Here is an 18636-nt window from a genome sequence, read left to right as displayed (position 1 = left end):
GTGGTTTTCTGACCAGAATTGTTTTTTTAAACCCGAACTACGATTCATATTGCAATATTTGGTAATTTTCGTTGTTGGTAAAATGATCAAATTTATTATCATATTAGCTGTCACAATCAGCTATCGATCCCTGAAAATTACCGCGACGTGCCGCCATTGTTGTCAATCGAAAATACTTGCCGAAAACCACTTTTTGAAGTCAAAATTTCTTTTATTATATTTCCGTTTCCGGTGACTGTCATGTGCAAAACGGCAGGAAATATGAATTGGGGAATGCACTGTATACAGTGTACAGTATGTCGACTGACGTGACGTCGGGCGAGATATCTTGCCTGCAGTTAAACAATACAAACAATCAAACAAAATGTAGTCCCGAGCATTTGTATAAATTAAAATTCCTTGGCATACACTTTGTGTTTTTTTTTCTTCAACAAAAAAATCCTGTCATAATGTTAATTTTCCATTTAAAAAAAAAAAAATATTATTGTTACTCAAAACGACAAAAAAATTCATAATATCAATTAATTTTCAACTAAATCTTATTTTTAGACTGGCGAGTCGTAGCCCAGTGGTACAGCGCTCACTTGATGCGCAGTCGGTCTGGGATCGATCCCTATCAGTGGGCCCATTGTGCTATTTCTCGCTCCAGCCAGTGCACCACGACTGGTACATCAAAGGCTGTGGTATGTGGCATATGCATATGAAAGATCTCTTGCTGCTAATCAAAAAGAGTAGCCCATGAAGTTGTGCAGTGGGTTTCCTCTCTCAATATCTGTGTGGTCCTTAACCATATATCTGACGCCATATAACCGTAAATAAAATGTGTTGAGTACATCATTAAATAAAACATTTCCTTCTTTATTTTCAGACTGAGCTTTCTGACGAGCGTTTCCGAGACACCCCTCCGAATGCGTCACGAAGCCACACATTTATTAACTTTGTGTCCGCCAAAGAGCGTGTGCTGAGTCACACGATGGCCAGCAAGACGAGGAGGCGAGCCGAGGACCTCGCGTCCATGATAGAGCTGGACACCGTGGCATACGACATGTTTGACATGCACCCGGTCAAGGAGTACGAACTCTACATCCGCAGCTTCGGGAGGTCAAACACAAAACAGGTAAATAGCAGCTAGTGTCATTCTCCAAATTAGCAAAAGGTTTAAATTCAAAGGGACAGACCCTAGTTTCAACCCCTGAAAATTAACACTAAGTTTAGTTAAAGGGACAGACCCTAGTTTCAACCCGTGAAAATTAACACTAAGTTTAGTTAAAGGGACAGACCCTAGTTTCAACCCGTGAAAATTAACACTAAGTTTAGTTAAAGGGACAGACCCTAGTTTCAACCCGTGAAAATTAACACTAAGTTTAGTTAAAGGGACAGACCCTAGTTTCAACCCATGAAAATTAACACTAAGTTTAGTTAATCTACAAACCTGTGACTCATTTGGATAAAGTTACAATTGAGTGAAACATGAGTCTGTGACTTTGAAATGGTGAAATATCCTCTAAAAAGAGACTAAAAGTCGACTCCCATAACTGTTACTTCTCAGACGCACGTGCTTTTTTAAAAATATGAGAAATGCATTTTGTGACATTAAAAACACCAGGATGACCAACAACACTTCGAATGTACAGAAATGGATAAGCTAAACAATAAAATCTAAGTAAAGTATGATTTCAGTTACCCAAAACGGCTCTAATAGTAAAACATATGCCTTAGTGTTTAAAAACTAGGGTATGTCCCTTTAAATTTGAATTCTTGCAAATATATTTCATTGGGAGTGCTTGTTTGAGTTTTCGGAATACAGTGAGATAGATCGTCTGTCTGACTGGTAGTTGCATTTTTTAACTCGTCCGTCAGAATGTTTACTCGCATTTGGCGAGCGGGCAAGTACTTTCTGCAGCCCTGGCTTTGGTAGGTTGGACACTAAACAGGTGAATAGCTTGGGGTTTAGGCCATCATTCTCCAAATTGGCAGAAACTCTTTACAGTCATTTAGAGCTGAATTTGGCAAATATATTTCATATTTCATCAGGAGTGCTTGATTGGGCCGTTGGAATTCAGTGAGAATGGTGCCCTCTGTGAAAGAGTACAAACTCTACATTTGATCGGACAGTACAAAACAGGCGTTTACACTGTCATTCTCCTAATCGGCAAAATGGAAAATGGAAATGTTTTAATTTACAACACACTCAACATATTTTATTTACAGTCAGTACATATGGTCCAAATTGGCAAAAAGGTAATTTTATAATTCATTGCAAGTGCTTGAGTGGGCCGTTGGAATTTTGATACCTGAAATCATCGTTTTATGTTAATTAATTAGTTGGCACATTTTGTGTTGGTATCAGGGTCCTGTTTTTACGAAGCGATCTTAGCACTAAAGCTCATCTTACGTGTGTAACGACGTTATGCACTTAAGGTGGCCTTAGCACTAAAGCTCATCTTACGTGTGTAACGACGTTATGCACTTAAGGTGGCCTTAGCACTAAAGCTCATCTTACGTGTGTAACGACGTTATGCACTTAAGGTGGCCTTAGCACTAAAGCTCATCTTACGTGTGTAACGACGTTATGCTCTTAAGGTGGCCTTAGCACTAAAGCTCATCTTACGTGTGTAACGACGATATGCTCTTAAGGTGGCCTTAGCGCTAAAGCTCATCTTACGTGTGTAACGACGTTATGCTCTTAAGGTGGTCTTAGCGCTAAAGCTCATCTTACGTGTGTAACGACGATATGCTCTTAAGGTGGCCTTAGCGCTAAAGCTCATCTTATGTGTGTAACGACGTTATGCTCTTAAGGTGGCCTTAGCGCTAAAGCTCATCTTATGTGTGTAACGACGTTATGCTCTTAAGGTGGCCTTAGCGCTAAAACTCATCTTATGTGTGTAACGACATTATGCTCTTAAGGTGGCCTTAGCGCTAAAGCTCATTTTATGTGTGTAATGACGTTATGCTCTTAAGGTGGCCTTAGCACTAAGATCGCTTCGTAAAACGTGGCCCAGGTCTACGCATAAATGAAGAGAACGTGCATTTTGTATGGATCGGTGAACTATATTGAATATAGAATAACTAGTTGATGACGGCAAATATCTACTTTATCCTGTGAAGGTAAGAATAGGAAATACCGCAAAGCTCTACCGAGCGGAATTTTTCTCATTTGGCCTGCACAGGATGAAGCCAATATTCAACGTCATTAACTAGTTATTATCTTTGTCCTGCAGACCATAAAAATTAAGGGCAAAAGCTATTATTTCTGTTATTTCAGCCACATTGTACGATGGCCTAGAGGTCAAATGAGCAATTTTGTAATGTAGCTATGCGCGTGATGTTAAAAGTCATATCCTGCTAGTAGCTTTGCTTTCTCTGTCATCATATTCTTTCAATAGAAATGGTGGTTGCAGGATAAAGTTAATTATCGAGTTGGCGCCACACTTTGTTTTGTTATCAGGTCTATGCATAAATGAAGAGAATCATGTTTTTCTTTTGTACGGATCAGTGCACTACATTAAAGTTAATGTTAATTAACGAGTTGGCACGTTTTGTTTTGGTATCAGGTCTATGCATAAATGAAGAGAATCATGTTTTTCTTTTATACGGATCAGTGAACTACATTAAAGTTAATGTTAATTAACGAGTTGGTACGTTTTGTTTTGTCATCAGGTCTGTGCATAAATGAAGAGAATCATGTTTTTCTTTTGTACGGATCAGTGAACTACATTAAATTTAATGTTAATTAACGAGTTGGCACGTTTTGTTTTGTCATCAGGTCTGTGCATAAATGAAGAGAATCATGTTTTTCTTTTGTACGGATCAGTGAACTACATTAAAGTTAATGTTAATTAACGAGTTGGTACATTTTGTTTTGTTATCAGGTCTATGCATAAATGAAGAGAATCATGTTTTTCTTTTGTACGGATCAGTGAACTACATTAAAGGGACACACCCTAGTTACGGCTAGTTGTTAACCATTACGGCATTGTTTTTCGCTATTAAACCCATTTTTTCACAAATAATATTGCTCTTTACTTACCGTTTATTATTTAGAATATACATTTCCATTCACCTGAAGTTTTTTTGTAATCCTGGTAATCCTGGTTTTTGTAATACCACAAAATGCATTTTTCTTATTTCTTAAAAACGCACGCATGTTTGAGAAAAAACCGTTGAGCAGACAAGGTCTAATCTATTTTTAGACGGGATATTTCCATTTCAATGTCACAGACGTTGGTATACCACGTGACCGTTATCATTTTGGTTCAGTTTGTTTTCTCATGCACGGTTCGCGCAATCAACATCCGATTTGTTGTTGTTCATTTGTGAGATTTTTCTTCACAGTTCGTGAACATTTTCAGTAACAATAAAGTTCAGACAAGTAAGTGTCTCAATACAAAACGTTACAAACCCTTAAAACCAATAATTTTGCTAAGTCTTACGATATCTGGAGAGGGGATACAACCAGGACAGAACAGTTGGAACATGTCCAGGAGAGGTGAAAAGAACGCACCCCAAGTCTGTGCGCACTCTGTGAAATTTGTCGTGACGTAGGCATTGTTGTGCTTCAAGCGACATCTACCGGTGACATCAGAATACTAACTTTCAAAATTATTTCAAGCAATTGGGACATGGGGATTCCCATGGTATTTATCGATATAAAACCTGCTTTTTCAATCCATTTGATAAAAACGTGATCTAAGTGTGTTACAGGTTTGTAGATTAACCAAATTATAATTTATTTTCGCTGGATGGAACTAGGGTGTGCGGCTTTAAAGTTAATGTTAATTAACGAGTTGGCACGTTTTGTTTTGTTATCAGGTCTATGCATAAATGAAGAGAATCATGTTTTTCTTTTGTACGGATCGGTGCACTACATTAAAGTTAATGTTAATTAACGAGTTGGCACGTTTTGTTTTGTTATCAGGTCTATGCATAAATGAAGAGAATCATGTTTTTCTTTTGTACGGATCAGTGAACTACATTAAAGTTAATGTTAATTAACAAGTTGGCACGTTTTGTTTTGTTATCAGGTCTATGCATAAATGAAGAGAATCATGTGTTTTTTGTACGGATCGGTGAACTACATTAAAGTTAATGTTAATTAACGAGTTGGCGCATTCTGTTACCAGGTGTACGTGCAGACAAACGAAGACAACCTTGACCACGAGGCCCAGACGGACGACGTGGACACGAAGGACAAGTGGACACAGAACCCGGCCGAAGATCTCGTAGACTGTGGAGGTCAGTAAAACACGCAATGGGTTGGAATGAAAAAAAGTTAAAAAAGTTTGTTAAAGTCTGTTTGGTTTAAAAGGAAGGAAGGAAATGTTTTATTTAACGACACACTCAACACATTTTATTTACGGTTATATGGCGTCAGACATATGGTTAAGGACCAAACAGATATTGAGAGAGAAAACCCGCTGTTGCCACTTCATGGGCTACTCTTTTCGATTCACATCAAGGGATCTTTTATATGCACCATCCCACAGACAGGATAACACATACCACGGCCTTTGATATACCAGTTGTGGTGCACTGCCTGGAGGTTGGAATCAGTATATAGGCATACATGGTGCACTGGCTGGAATGAGAAATATCCCGATGGGTCCACTGACGGGGATCGATCCTAGACCGACAGTGTGTCAAGCGAACGATTTACCGTTGGGCTATGTCCCGCCCCCTTTAACTGGATAAAGTCACATGTTAAAAGATGTTTACAAATATGGAGGAATTAAACAGTTTTAAAACAAAAGGTTAACCATAAATTTTGCAATTTCATTTTTACATTTAGCATTTGTTTTCAAAATTTGTTAATATTATATTTGTTTTTAACATTTGTTTAAAAACATTTCAAACATTTTGTTGAGTTTTAAAAAATGTGTTTTGTTTTGTACTCAGGTGATGGCATCGATTCTGAAGATGTGAGGAAAGACATTTCCAGTGGTAAACACGTGGAGATAGCACGATTAGGAATGTTCTTAGAAAGAGCAAGTCAGGTATATCAATATTTTTAATCATAATTTTACCTTCTGACTACTGCAGGCGAAATATCTCGTCCGACGTCACGCCAGTTGACATACTGTACACTGTATACAGTGCATTCCCCAATTCATATTTTCCGCTGTTTTGCACATGACACTCACTGGAAACGATTTAGTAACAGGAAATGGAAGACAAGTTAGCTTCCTGTGTATTTAGATTTTGTTATTTCAATGGATTATACCTTGTTTTCGGCAAGTATTTTCGCTTCACAACAATGGCGGCATGTCGCGGTCATTTTCAGGGATCTATAGCTGATTGTGACAGCTAAATTGATAATAAATTTGATCATTTTACCAACAACGAAAATCACCAAATATTGGGATATGAATCGTAATTTGTTTTTAAAAAAAAAATCTGGTCAGAAAACCACTGTTATTGGGAATAATGGACATAAATACTGGACAGCTGGCCACAAATGCCTGTACGTAAACACAACTTTTTCCATTTTTTGCCTAATTTTAATCAACATCAACCGATCTAAAATATCATAAAAATTTGAAAAAACCCCACGGAAATAATACTTACATGTAATTGTACATCCAGGCTTATCGATTTGAGAAGCCTTTAAGCTCTGCACATATTTCCGTATAGGTTTAAATCTTTATTTTTCAGTATCAGTTTGGTCTTGGGTTGTTTGACTGTGTGTTTACTATATTATTTGCAGACTATTGGTATTCTGCTGGAAGAGGAACTCGAATCACAAGAGGGAGGAAACCTGCTCAACACACAGTCCTGTATCGCTGTCAGCGATGGCTACTCACAGCTCGGCACCAGCAAAGTGCTGCAAGGTAAATGCTTACTTCAATTTAGAGATTGATAGAGGTGTAGAGTACATTATGTAGGTGCTTACAAGTGCCTCTTAACAATGCCAGAAGTAACTACTGAACCCTCTGTGAAGTGGTCAGACTAAGCCCACAGCTAAAGGTGATGGGGAAATGGCAGGTATGTGATACACACGGATAGCCACAAAAGAGAAGCACATGTCGCGGTAGGAGAGACAAGGACTGGGATGTGGAGGTGGACAGCGAAAGAAGTTGAAAGATAAGAGGAGCTGCCAGATCTGTAAGAAACGAGATACGTCAAAGGAGAGAAAGGAAAGGGGGCGGTGGGATAAAACAGTTTAAAAAAAAAATTATAATAATTCAGGAATCAGAATAGCAGCCTGCAGAAAGACAACAGCAGTCCATTTTTATTACCTAGCAGTGAAATGAGATGGTAGTCAAAGGAGAGAAAGGAAAAGGGACAGTGGGATAAAAAATGTTTTTTGTTTTTTTTAGAAGTTCAGGGTTCAAAATAGCAGCCTGCTAAAAGACAGCAGTAGTCCATTTTTTTATACCTAGCAGAAATTCACCTGCTAAAACCATAAAACAAATCTCACGTAATTATTTTTAAAAAGACGGATTTACATATGATTAATAATCTCCTCAGATATTTAGCTTGTGATTCTGTTGTATTTCGATTCCATGAACCTCTAAAATGCATCTCAGAGGTCCTAGCTTTTCATACACAATCCCAAACCACATGCTGTCATATTTTCCAGCAGGCCATATTTTGTTTCTTAGCAGGACAGACGTTTTTTTGTTGGCCTGTTATTTTGAAAACGTAACAGCAGGCCATATTGTACTTCCTATTTTTGGGCCCTGGGGCCCATTCCACGAAACGATCTTAGTCCTAAGATCGTCGTATGTGCATAACTACCATATGCCCTTAAGATGATCTTAGCGCTAAGATCGCTTTGTGGAACAGGGTCCTGGAATTGTTTGTGATTTGGGTGGAATGTATTCATATATAACAGTCACTGTCTAGAATCTAAATTTTAATAAGAACGGATCCCGGTTGTTTGAATAAGTTCTTGAAGATTAAAAAAAAAAAATGTGTATGAAGAACAGCTGTAAAGATGTAAACAAAATACCCCCTTTTCAATTTGGGAAATCAGTCATTAATAATTACGCGATCAAGTATTTAATTGTTTTACTTTTCAGGGCGTCACGTGGTTTGTGCATGTTTCTGTCCGAGTCAGCCAGACATGTTACTGACAATGCACAGTACTCCAACAGAGGTAAGCAGTCTGTCCATTGTGTTCTCCATCCATTGTGTTTTTCGTCCATTGTGTACTCCATCCATTGTGTTCGTGTTTTACTTCATCCACCGACGGAGCAGGATTTAGCTCAGTCGATTGAGTGCTCGTTTGAGGTGCTTGTGTCGCAAGATCGAACCACCTTGGTAGATTCATTCAACTGATTGAGGTTTTTTTCTCGTTCCAACCAGTGCACCACAACTGATCAAAGGCTGTGGTGTGTGCTTGCCTGTATGTAGGAAAGTGCATATAAAAGATCCCATGCTGCATTAGGATAAATGTAGTGGGTTTACTCTGCTGACTACGTGTCAGAGTTACCAAATGTTTCATTTTCATTTCAACTTTATTTTCGTGCTTATATCAAATTAAGGTTCAATCACGCTGTCCTGGACACACACCTCGGCTATCAGGGCTGTCTGTCCGGGACAGTGGGTTAGTTGTTAATTGTTAGTGGTTAGCGAGAGAGAAGAGGGTGCACTTACCCATTGAGTCATTCTGGGTGGGAGCCGGTACCAGGCTGCAAACCCTGTACCTACCAGCCTTATGTCCGATGGCTTAACCACGATGCCACCGAGGCTGGTCCAACTGTTTGACATCCAGTAGCCAATGTGCTCCAGTTGTGTTGTTAAACAAACAAACTTTGGTCCACTGATGATATTTTATTTAATGATGCACTCAACACATTTTATTTACGGTTATATGGCATCAGACATATGACTAAGGACCATGCAGATATTGAGAGAGGAAACCTGCTGTCACCACTTCATGAGCTACTCTTTTCAATTATCAGCAAGGGATCTTTTATATGCACCATCCCACAGACAGGGTAGTACATACCTCGGCCTTTGTTATGCCAGTCGTGTTGCACTGGCTGGAAGTCCACTGATGATGACACCAGTCTAGCAACCTATCGTACATGTACCGTAGGTGAGCATCTACCACTGGACTGTGTTCTATCATTTGCATGGCAGTCAGGTAATAAATGAGACATTACACCCAGTGTTCGACAAGTGGGTGGGACGTAGCCAAGTGGTACAGCGCTTGCACGATGCACGGTCGGCCAGGATCGATCCCCGTCGGTGGGTCCATTGGGCTATTTCTTGTTCTAGCCAGTGCACCACGACTGGTATATCAAAGGCCATGGTATGTACTACCCTGTCTGTGAGATGGTGCATATAAAAGATCCCTTGCTGCTAATCGAAATGAGTAGCCCATGAAGTGGCGACAGTGGGTTTCCTTTCTCAATATCTGTGTTGTCCTTAACCATATGACCGACGCCATATAACTGTAAATGAAATATGTTGAGTGTATCGTTATGTAAAACATTTCCTTCCTTCCTTTAACAAGTGTTTGAGAAAGTCGCTGTCCCTCACAGAACCTTTGACTAGTTCCCTATAGATGTATTATAGTGTCGGATGTAGCCTAGTGTTAAAGAGCTCGCTTGATGTGTGGTTGGTCTGGGATCGATCCCCATCTATGAGCCCATCAGGCTATTTCTCGTTCCAGCCAGTGCACCAAGACTGGTATATCAAAGACCATGGTATGTGCTATCCTGTCTGGAATGCTGCATATAAAAGATCCCTTGCTACAAAAGGAAAAATGTAGTGGGTTTCTTCTCTGAGACTATATGTCAAAATTGCCAAATGTTTGACATCCAGTAGCCTATGATTAATAAATCAGTGTGCTCTAGTGGTGTCGTTAAACAAACAAAAACTTTTAACTTTCCCCATGTAACTAACTGATTGATGGGTCGTGTCAGTTTAAATTTGCGTAACTCCAACCAGTGCAAACCACAACTGATTAATACATCAATGTGCTCTAGTGGTGTCATTAAACAAAACAACTTTTTAATTATAATTATACTTTCCTTTTGTCTAGAATTCTGCCAGCACTCCAGAGAGTAGGTTCGGTGTATTGTGTGTGTGGAATGTTGGCGAACTCTCGTCACCTCAAAAGTAAGTGAAGGCGAATTGTGATAAATGATAGACATTGTGTTTTTTATTTTCAACTTAACCTGACCTCAAAATAATGGCATCCCCCCCCCCCCCCCCCCCCCTTTTATTTTTAGTAGTCTGGTCCAAACATTCCAACAGCCAATGGGATGGCTTAATTAATATCTTCCAGTGAGTCCACTGCTGGATTTTAAGCCGTCCCATTGGATGTTGGGATGTTCGGACCAGTCTATTGTGATAGGGGGAAATGCCATTAGTTTGAGATCAGGTTAATTATTCATGTACATTCTTTAAATCTGAATTTTGTATTCAACAAAAGCTTTTAAAATTTAATGATATGCATGTGAATATTTCATGATTACATTTATTTATCTGTATTAAATGATAGGTTGTTGTTTTTTGTCAGTTTTTGTGTTGTTGTATAATTGAGATATTTCATTGAATAGTTAATTATTAGGGACATTGTAAGTGGAAAAGTGGATAGAGATTACAATACGAGCATGTGTCATGCTGATTTTACGAAACGAGTTTCAGTTAGGATTCTTATATTTCCAAACAAGAGCAAGGGTAATACATGAATCAGTACGACTCACACATGAGTGTGGTAATTTCTTTATAATCCATATTATTATTGTTGTTTTCTTTATGAATAACAAGACTCAACTCAAAATGTTTCAACCACAACTAGAAGTCGACAAAATCACGTCATATTTCACATGCGAAGTCTGAGCTAGGACTGGGCAAGCAAAGTCATGTTATGACATCGCTTCCCAAAATTATGTCATTACGCTTGTTGTTACATGTGTGTTTTGTATGGTTTTTATTCACTCGGTTATATCAAACCATGCAGATAATAAAGCTGCATACATGTATTCTCCAGCCTACTTATACTTATTACAATGTCATACATTATAGTAAAAATGTTGGTGTTTGTTCTTTATATGATAAATTATTTATATATATATAATATTTTTAGGATTCTTGGCTGCAATTCTCAGCCCACATGCTGCTGTTTCAGTCCTTCAAAGGCTACCCTGGCCTTCTCGGGGATGGTATGTGTCAATCTATACTTTATATCCGTAGTCTGTTTCTGTCCTTCAAAGGCTAGCCTGGCCTTCTCGGGGATGGTACATTGTATGTGTCAATCTATACTTTATATCTGTAGTCTATTTTAGTCCTTCAAAGGCTAGTCTGGCCTTCTTGGGGATGGTATGTGTCAATCTATACTTTATATCAGTAGTCTGTTTCAGTCCTTCAAAGGCTAGTCTGGCCTTCTCGGGGATGGTATATGTCAATCTATACTTTATATCAGTAGTCTTTGTCAGTCCTTCAAAGGCTAGCCTGGCCTTCTAGGGGATGGTATGTGTCAATCTATACTTTATATCTGTAGTCTGTTTCAGTCCTTCAAAGGCTAGTCTGGCCTTCTCGGGGATGGTATGTGTCAATCTATACTTTATATCCGTAGTCTGTTTCAGTCCTTCAAAGGCTAGTCTGGCCTTCTCGGGGATGGTATGTGTCAATCTATACTTTATATCCGTAGTCTGTTTCAGTCCTTCAAAGGCTAGTCTGGCCTTCTCGGGGATGGTATGTGTCAATCTATACTTTATATCTGTAGTCTGTTTCAGTCCTTCAAAGGCTAGTCTGGCCTTCTCGGGGATGGTATGTGTCAATCTATACTTGATATCTGTAGATTATTTCATTCCTTCAAAGGCGAGTCTCGCCTTCTCGGGGATGGTATATGTCAATCTATACTTTATATCAGTAGTCTGTGTCAGTCCTTCAAAGGCTAGCCTGGCCTTCTCGGGGATGGTACGTGTCAATCTATACTTTATATCCGTAGTCTGTTTCAGTCCTTCAAAGGCTAGTCTGGCCTTCTCGGGGATGGTATGTGTCAATCTATACTTTATATCCGTAGTCTGTTTCAGTCCTTCAAAGGCTAGCCTGGCCTTCTCGGGGATGGTATGTGTCAATCTATACTTTATATCTGTAGTCTGTTTCAGTCCTTCAAAGGCTAGTCTGGCCTTCTCGGGGATGGTATGTGTCAATCTATACTTGATATCTGTAGATTGTTTCAGTCCTTCAAAGACTAGTCTGGCCTTCTCGGGGATGGTATATGTCAATCTATACTTTATATCTGTAGTCTGTTTCAGTCCTTCAAAGGCTAGCCTGGCCTTCTCGGGGATGGTATGTGTCAATCTATACTTTATATCTGTAGTCTGTTTCAGTCCTTCAAAGGCTAGTCTGGCCTTCTCGGGGATGGTATGTGTCAATCTATACTTGATATCTGTAGATTGTTTCAGTCCTTCAAAGGCTAGTCTGGCCTTCTCGGGGATGGTATATGTCAATCTATACTTTATATCTTTAGTCTGTTTCAGTCCTTCAAAGGCTAGTCTGGCCTTCTCGGGGATGGTATATGTCAATCTATACTTTATATCTGTAGTCTGTTTCAGTCCTTCAAAGGCTAGTCTGGCCTTCTCGGGGATGGTATATGTCAGTCTATACTTTATATCTGTAGTCTGTTTCAGTCCTTCAAAGGCTAGCCTGGCCTTCTCGGGGATGGTATGTGTCAATCTATACTTTATATCTGTAGTCTGTTTCAGTCCTTCAAAGGCTAGTCTGGCCTTCTCGGGGATGGTATGTGTCAATCTATACTTGATATCTGTAGATTGTTTCAGTCCTTCAAAGGCTAGTCTGGCCTTCTCGGGGATGGTATATGTCAATCTATACTTTATATCTGTAGTCTGTTTCAGTCCTTCAAAGGCTAGTCTGGCCTTCTCGGGGATGGTATATGTCAATCTATACTTTATATCTGTAGTCTGTTTCAGTCCTTCAAAGGCTAGTCTGGCCTTCTCGGGGATGGTATATGTCAATCTATACTTTATATCTGTAGTCTGTTTCAGTCCTTCAAAGGCTAGCCTGGCCTTCTCGGGGATGGTATGTGTCAATCTATACTTTATATCAGTAGTCTGTTTCAGTCCTTCAAAGGCTAGTCTGGCCTTCTCGGGGATGGTATGTGTCAATCTATACTTTATATCTGTAGTCTGTTTCAGTCCTTCAAAGGCTAGTCTGGCCTTCTCGGGGATGGTATATGTCAATCTATACTTTATATCTGTAGTCTGTTTCAGTCCTTCAAAGGCTAGCCTGGCCTTCTCGGGGATGGTATATGTCAATCTATACTTTATATCTGTAGTCTGTGTCAGTCCTTCAAAGGCTAGCCTGGCCTTCTCGGGGATGGTATGTGTCAATCTATACTTTATATCAGTAGTCTGTTTCAGTCCTTCAAAGGCTAGCCTGGCTCTCGGGGATGGTACATTGTATGTGTCAATCTATACTTTATATCAGTAGTCTGTTTCAGTCCTTCAAAGGCTAGTCTGGCCTTCTCAGGGATGGTATGTGTCAATCTATACTTTATATCCGTAGTCTGTTTCAGTCCTTCAAAGGCTAGCCTGGCCTTCTCGGGGATGGTATGTGTCAATCTATACTTTATATCTGTAGTCTGTGTCAGTCCTTCAAAGGCTAGCCTGGCCTTCTCGGGGATGGTATGTGTCAATCTATACTTGATATCTGTAGTCTGTTTCAGTCCTTCAAAGGCTAGCCTGGCCTTCTCGGGGATGGTATGTGTCAATCTATACTTTATATCTGTAGTCTGTTTCAGTCCTTCAAAGGCTAGCCTGGCCTTCTCGGGGATGGTATGTGTCAATCTATACTTTATATCTGTAGTCTGTTTCAGTCCTTCAAAGGCTAGCCTGGCCTTCTCGGGGATGGTATGTGTCAATCTATACTTTATATCAGTAGTCTGTTTCAGTCCTTCAAAGGCTAGTCTGGCCTTCTTGGGGATGGTATGTGTCAATCTATACTTTATATCTGTAGTCTGTTTCAGTCCTTCAAAGGCTAGTCTGGCCTTCTCGGGGATGGTATATGTCAATCTATACTTTATATCTGTAGTCTGTTTCAGTCCTTCAAAGGCTAGCCTGGCCTTCTCGGGGATGGTATATGTCAATCTATACTTTATATCTGTAGTCTGTTTCAGTCCTTCAAAGGCTAGCCTGGCCTTCTCGGGGATGGTATGTGTCAATCTATACTTTATATCAGTAGTCTGTTTCAGTCCTTCAAAGGCTAGTCTGGCCTTCTTGGGGATGGTATGTGTCAATCTATACTTTATATCTGTAGTCTGTTTCAGTCCTTCAAAGGCTAGTCTGGCCTTCTCGGGGATGGTATATGTCAATCTATACTTTATATCTGTAGTCTGTTTCAGTCCTTCAAAGGCTAGCCTGGCCTTCTCGGGGATGGTATATGTCAATCTATACTTTATATCTGTAGTCTGTGTCAGTCCTTCAAAGGCTAGCCTGGCCTTCTCGGGGATGGTATGTGTCAATCTATACTTTATATCAGTAGTCTGTTTCAGTCCTTCAAAGGCTATCTGTTTCAGTCCTTCAAAGGCTAGTCTGGCCTTCTCAGGGATGGTATGTGTCAATCTATACTTTATATCCGTAGTCTGTTTCAGTCCTTCAAAGGCTAGCCTGGCCTTCTCGGGGATGGTATGTGTCAATCTATACTTTATATCTGTAGTCTGTGTCAGTCCTTCAAAGGCTAGCCTGGCCTTCTCGGGGATGGTATGTGTCAATCTATACTTGATATCTGTAGTCTGTGTCAGTCCTTCAAAGGCTAGCCTGGCCTTCTCGGGGATGGTATGTGTCAATCTATACTTGATATCTGTAGATTGTTTCAGTCCTTCAAAGGCGAGTCTCGCCTTCTCAGGGATGGTATATGTCAGTCTATACTTTATATCTGTAGTCTGTTTCAGTCCTTCAAAGGCTAGTCTGGCCTTTTCGGGCATGGTATGTGTCAATCTATACTTTATACTCGTAGTCTGTTTTAATCTGTCCTGCCTGTGGGAATGTGCAGGTGAAAGATTACGTGCTAGATAGATAGCGAGTTTCCACTCGGATTATATCAGAATTGCCAAATGTTTGACATCCAATAGCTGATGATTGATAAATCAATATGCCCTAGTGATGTCGTTACACAAAACAAACTTCAGCTGAAGACTATATATCATAATTACCAACTTGACATCCAATAGCCGATGATTGATAAATAAATTTGCTCTAGTGGTGTCGTTACACAAAACAAATGTTAAATGGTCTGTGTTTTTTTCAGGTTGATGGATCAGTTGCTGTGTGGGATCTCCGGGAACCAGTGTCGATGCATCGGGCGGTGAAAACGGAGAGCGGTCCTGTCCGCTTTCCTACCTTTAACACAGGTATCACTGAGTTCACGAATTACAGTTTAACACACTGGAGGGGTGGGACGTAGCCCAGTGGTACAGCACTCGCTCAATGCGCGGGTGGTCTGGGATCGATCCCCGTCGGTGGGCCCATTGGGCTATTTCTCATTCCACCCAGTGCACCACGACTGGTATATCAAAGGCCATGGTACATGTATGTACTATCCTGTCTGTGGGATGGTGCATATAAAAGATCCCTTGCTGCTAATAGAAAAGAGTAGCCCATGAAGTGGCGACAGCGGGTTTCCTCTCTCATTATCTTTGTGGTCCTTAACCATATGTTTGACGCCATATAACCGTAAATAAAATGTGTTGAGTGCATTGTTAAATAAAACATTTCTTTCTTCTTTTTTAACACAATGGACGATATCTCAGATTCTGTCTGGAATATTGTTTATTTAATTATTACATACCTATTCAATCTTACTATAGTGATAAAGACATTTTAAAACCATGCAATAAATTTATTTTGTGTCGCACATATATGTGCAATATGGACTGGAACTTTTAAATGAGGAATTCCCTTTTTCTTTTTACTGCAGTTAGTGCCTTTTTATTTACTGACATCATATATTTAATTTACGAATGACGTCACATCGTATTTGAAACATTACACATTGTTGACGCAGAGTATGATTCTAAGCGTTATATATTCTTGCGCAAAATAAACTCGTGCAATAAATAGGAAGCGAAAACAATATATGTGAAGTTCTGTATATCTTACCTTACTATTTAAACTTTATTACCAGAAGTAGTATTTACCGGTAATATTGAAATATTACAATTAGAACCGAGTGTAAAATTCGGAATTTTTCCAATTCAACACCGAAACTGGAGAAACGTTACGAAATGTACCGATAAATGGTCACTTTGCCAGTTTTTATCAAACTTCGCCCCTTTTTTCTGGGAAGGAAGAAGTCATGTCTCCTATGTTTTCAATTCTAGATTAGGGCCAGATCATTTACATGTTCATGACGGGTTACCTAAAAACAAAATGGGTTACGTGAATCTGTTTTGGCATAACCCATAAATGGATTACGCAAAGTTTTAATCCTCAGAGGCCTGCATTCATTCATTCATTCATTCTTTCATTCATTCATTCATTCATTCTTTCATTCATTCATTCATTCATTCTTTCATTCATTCTTTCTTTCATTCATTCATTCATTCTTTCATTCATTCATTCTTTCATTCTTTCATTCATTCATTCATTCTTTCATTCATTCATTCTTTCATTCATTCATTCATTCATTCATTCTTTCATTCTTTCATTCTTTCATTCATTCATTCATTCATTCATTCATTCTTTCATTCATTCATTCATGTTTTGTCTTACAGCTGGGATAGCAGAGACTGACAACCACCACAGTCCCGTCGTGTCCATCACACCTGTGTTCTCTGTGATGGCCAGGTGAGTGCTGTTTAGTCATCTACTGACGGGGTGGGATTTAGCTCAGTCGCTTGAGGTGCTTGCATCGCAGGATCGAACCACCTCGGTGGATCAGTTCAACTGATTGGTTTTTTCTCATTCCAACCAGTGCACCACATCTAGTCAAAGGCCGTGGTATGTGCTTTCCTGTCTGTGGGAAAGTGCATATAAAAGATCCCTTGCTACATTAGGAAAAATGTAGCGGGTTTCCTCTGATGACTACGAGTCAGAATTACCAAATGTTTGACATCCAATAGCTGATGATTAATTAATCAGTGTGCTCTAGTGGTGTTGTTAAGCAAAACAAACAAACAATTTTTCATCAACTGACCTACATTAATGTACCTTGACATTGATCTGTCAGGTGGCGGGATGTAGCCCAGTGGTAAAGCACTCGCTTGATGCACGTTCGGTCTAGGATTGATCCCAATTGGTGGGCCCATTGGAGTATTTCTCGTTACAGCCAGTGCACCACGACTGGTCTATCAAAGTCTGTGGTATGTGCTCTCCTGTCTGTGGAATGGTGCATATAAAAGATTGTTTGACATCCAATAGCCGATGATTAGTAAATCAATGTGCTTTAGTGGTGTCATTAGACTAAAAACAAACCTTTGTTAAAACTTTAAACCTTCCTTCTCTGATTGTGTTTTTCTCAACTGATCTACATCTACATTGTACCTTGACATCGATCTGTCGATACATTGGATTGAGTTGCCTCGTTAGGTAGATTCTCAGTTTAAGATTATTCTTTTTTTTGGAGACAAATAATTAGCCTTTATAATAATAAAATTGGTTAACTTTTAACACAGGTATGACCTTAGATAAAAGATGGAGCAATTTGAGACTTGTATAAATTGAGATTATATTAGACAAACATAGACAGATGGACACAGATTGAGAGATAGAGATGGATGGATGAATTGTTTAGTTCTGTAGACTAAATAGTCACAGATAATAACACAACAATCAGAAATGTATCACCATCCATATAAACAACAGAGTAGTGAATTGCTGTATCTTGTGTTTCAAAACGTATTGTGTTTTCAGAATGAACACATGCAAACAAGTTGACTTGGTGTTAAAAGATTACTTTTATTTTATTTTCAGTTCTCAGAAAAATGAAAATGTTAATGGTAAGTCACCTAGAGGAGATAAAATATACTCTTCAAAAAAAGAAACGCAAAAGGGTACAAATGGGTTATAACTCCGATTTTATGTTTCCTACCGGTTCATGCTTTGTGAATATAAGGTCATTGCATGTCCCAAACACATTCCCACGGTTACATTCGATAAAACGCAGCTACTGTACAATAAAGTTCCAAAATGTGAATATTCGCAAAAACGCAGCCACGTGCAAACCATGTCACCACTGCACGTGCGTTGTCTGCACGTGCAACATGAACACCGACAGTATAAAAGTGCAGGGTGTTCGCTTGCCTGGCCTCTGTATCTGGCCGACAGTTGACAATCTAGGACATGCCACGTCTCAGTGAACCGCAGAGAAACAATGCCATCGGCCGACTAGACGCAGGCGAATCCAGAACGGCCGTTGCCAGGGCATTCCATGTGTCCCCAAGCACCATCTCCAGACTGTGGGACCGTTACCAGCAACATGGATCAACACGTGACCTCCCTAGATCCGGTCGACCACGGGTCACTACCCCCGGGCAGGACCGCTACATCCGGGTACGCCACCTTCGGGAACGATTGACTACTGCCACCTCCACAGCCGCAGCAATACCAGGTTTGCGCAGGATATCCGACCAGACCGTACGGAACCGCCTACGTGAGGTAGGAATTCGTGCCAGACGTCCAGTTCGAGGTGTCATCTTAACACCACAACACCGTCGAC

At 39.8% G+C, this 18636-nt stretch overlaps 1 protein-coding gene across 3 annotated transcripts in view; it reads left to right on the top strand.

Moving 5' to 3' along the window:
* The window catches only part of LOC121385218 (cytoplasmic dynein 2 intermediate chain 1-like), a 78482-nt gene that overhangs the window by 43128 nt on the left and 16718 nt on the right, over nucleotides 1-18636 (top strand). For all 3 annotated transcript variants that reach the window (XM_041515800.1, XM_041515798.1, XM_041515799.1), the window contains 10 exons: nucleotides 869-1117; nucleotides 5124-5235; nucleotides 5896-5993; nucleotides 6704-6827; nucleotides 8022-8098; nucleotides 9995-10071; nucleotides 11045-11120; nucleotides 15229-15331; nucleotides 16694-16766; nucleotides 17892-17917. In XM_041515800.1, coding sequence (XP_041371734.1) covers nucleotides 869-1117; nucleotides 5124-5235; nucleotides 5896-5993; nucleotides 6704-6827; nucleotides 8022-8098; nucleotides 9995-10071; nucleotides 11045-11120; nucleotides 15229-15331; nucleotides 16694-16766; nucleotides 17892-17917 — 1015 coding nt within the window. The remainder of the gene's footprint in view (nucleotides 1-868; nucleotides 1118-5123; nucleotides 5236-5895; nucleotides 5994-6703; nucleotides 6828-8021; nucleotides 8099-9994; nucleotides 10072-11044; nucleotides 11121-15228; nucleotides 15332-16693; nucleotides 16767-17891; nucleotides 17918-18636) is intronic.

Source organism: Gigantopelta aegis, chromosome 11 (genome assembly GCF_016097555.1).
Source record: "Gigantopelta aegis isolate Gae_Host chromosome 11, Gae_host_genome, whole genome shotgun sequence".
In the NCBI taxonomy this organism is placed as follows: Eukaryota; Metazoa; Mollusca; class Gastropoda; order Neomphalida; family Peltospiridae; genus Gigantopelta; species Gigantopelta aegis.
The sequence above is the reverse complement of the archived record's forward strand: the minus strand, read 5'-3'. Positions and strand labels throughout refer to the sequence as shown.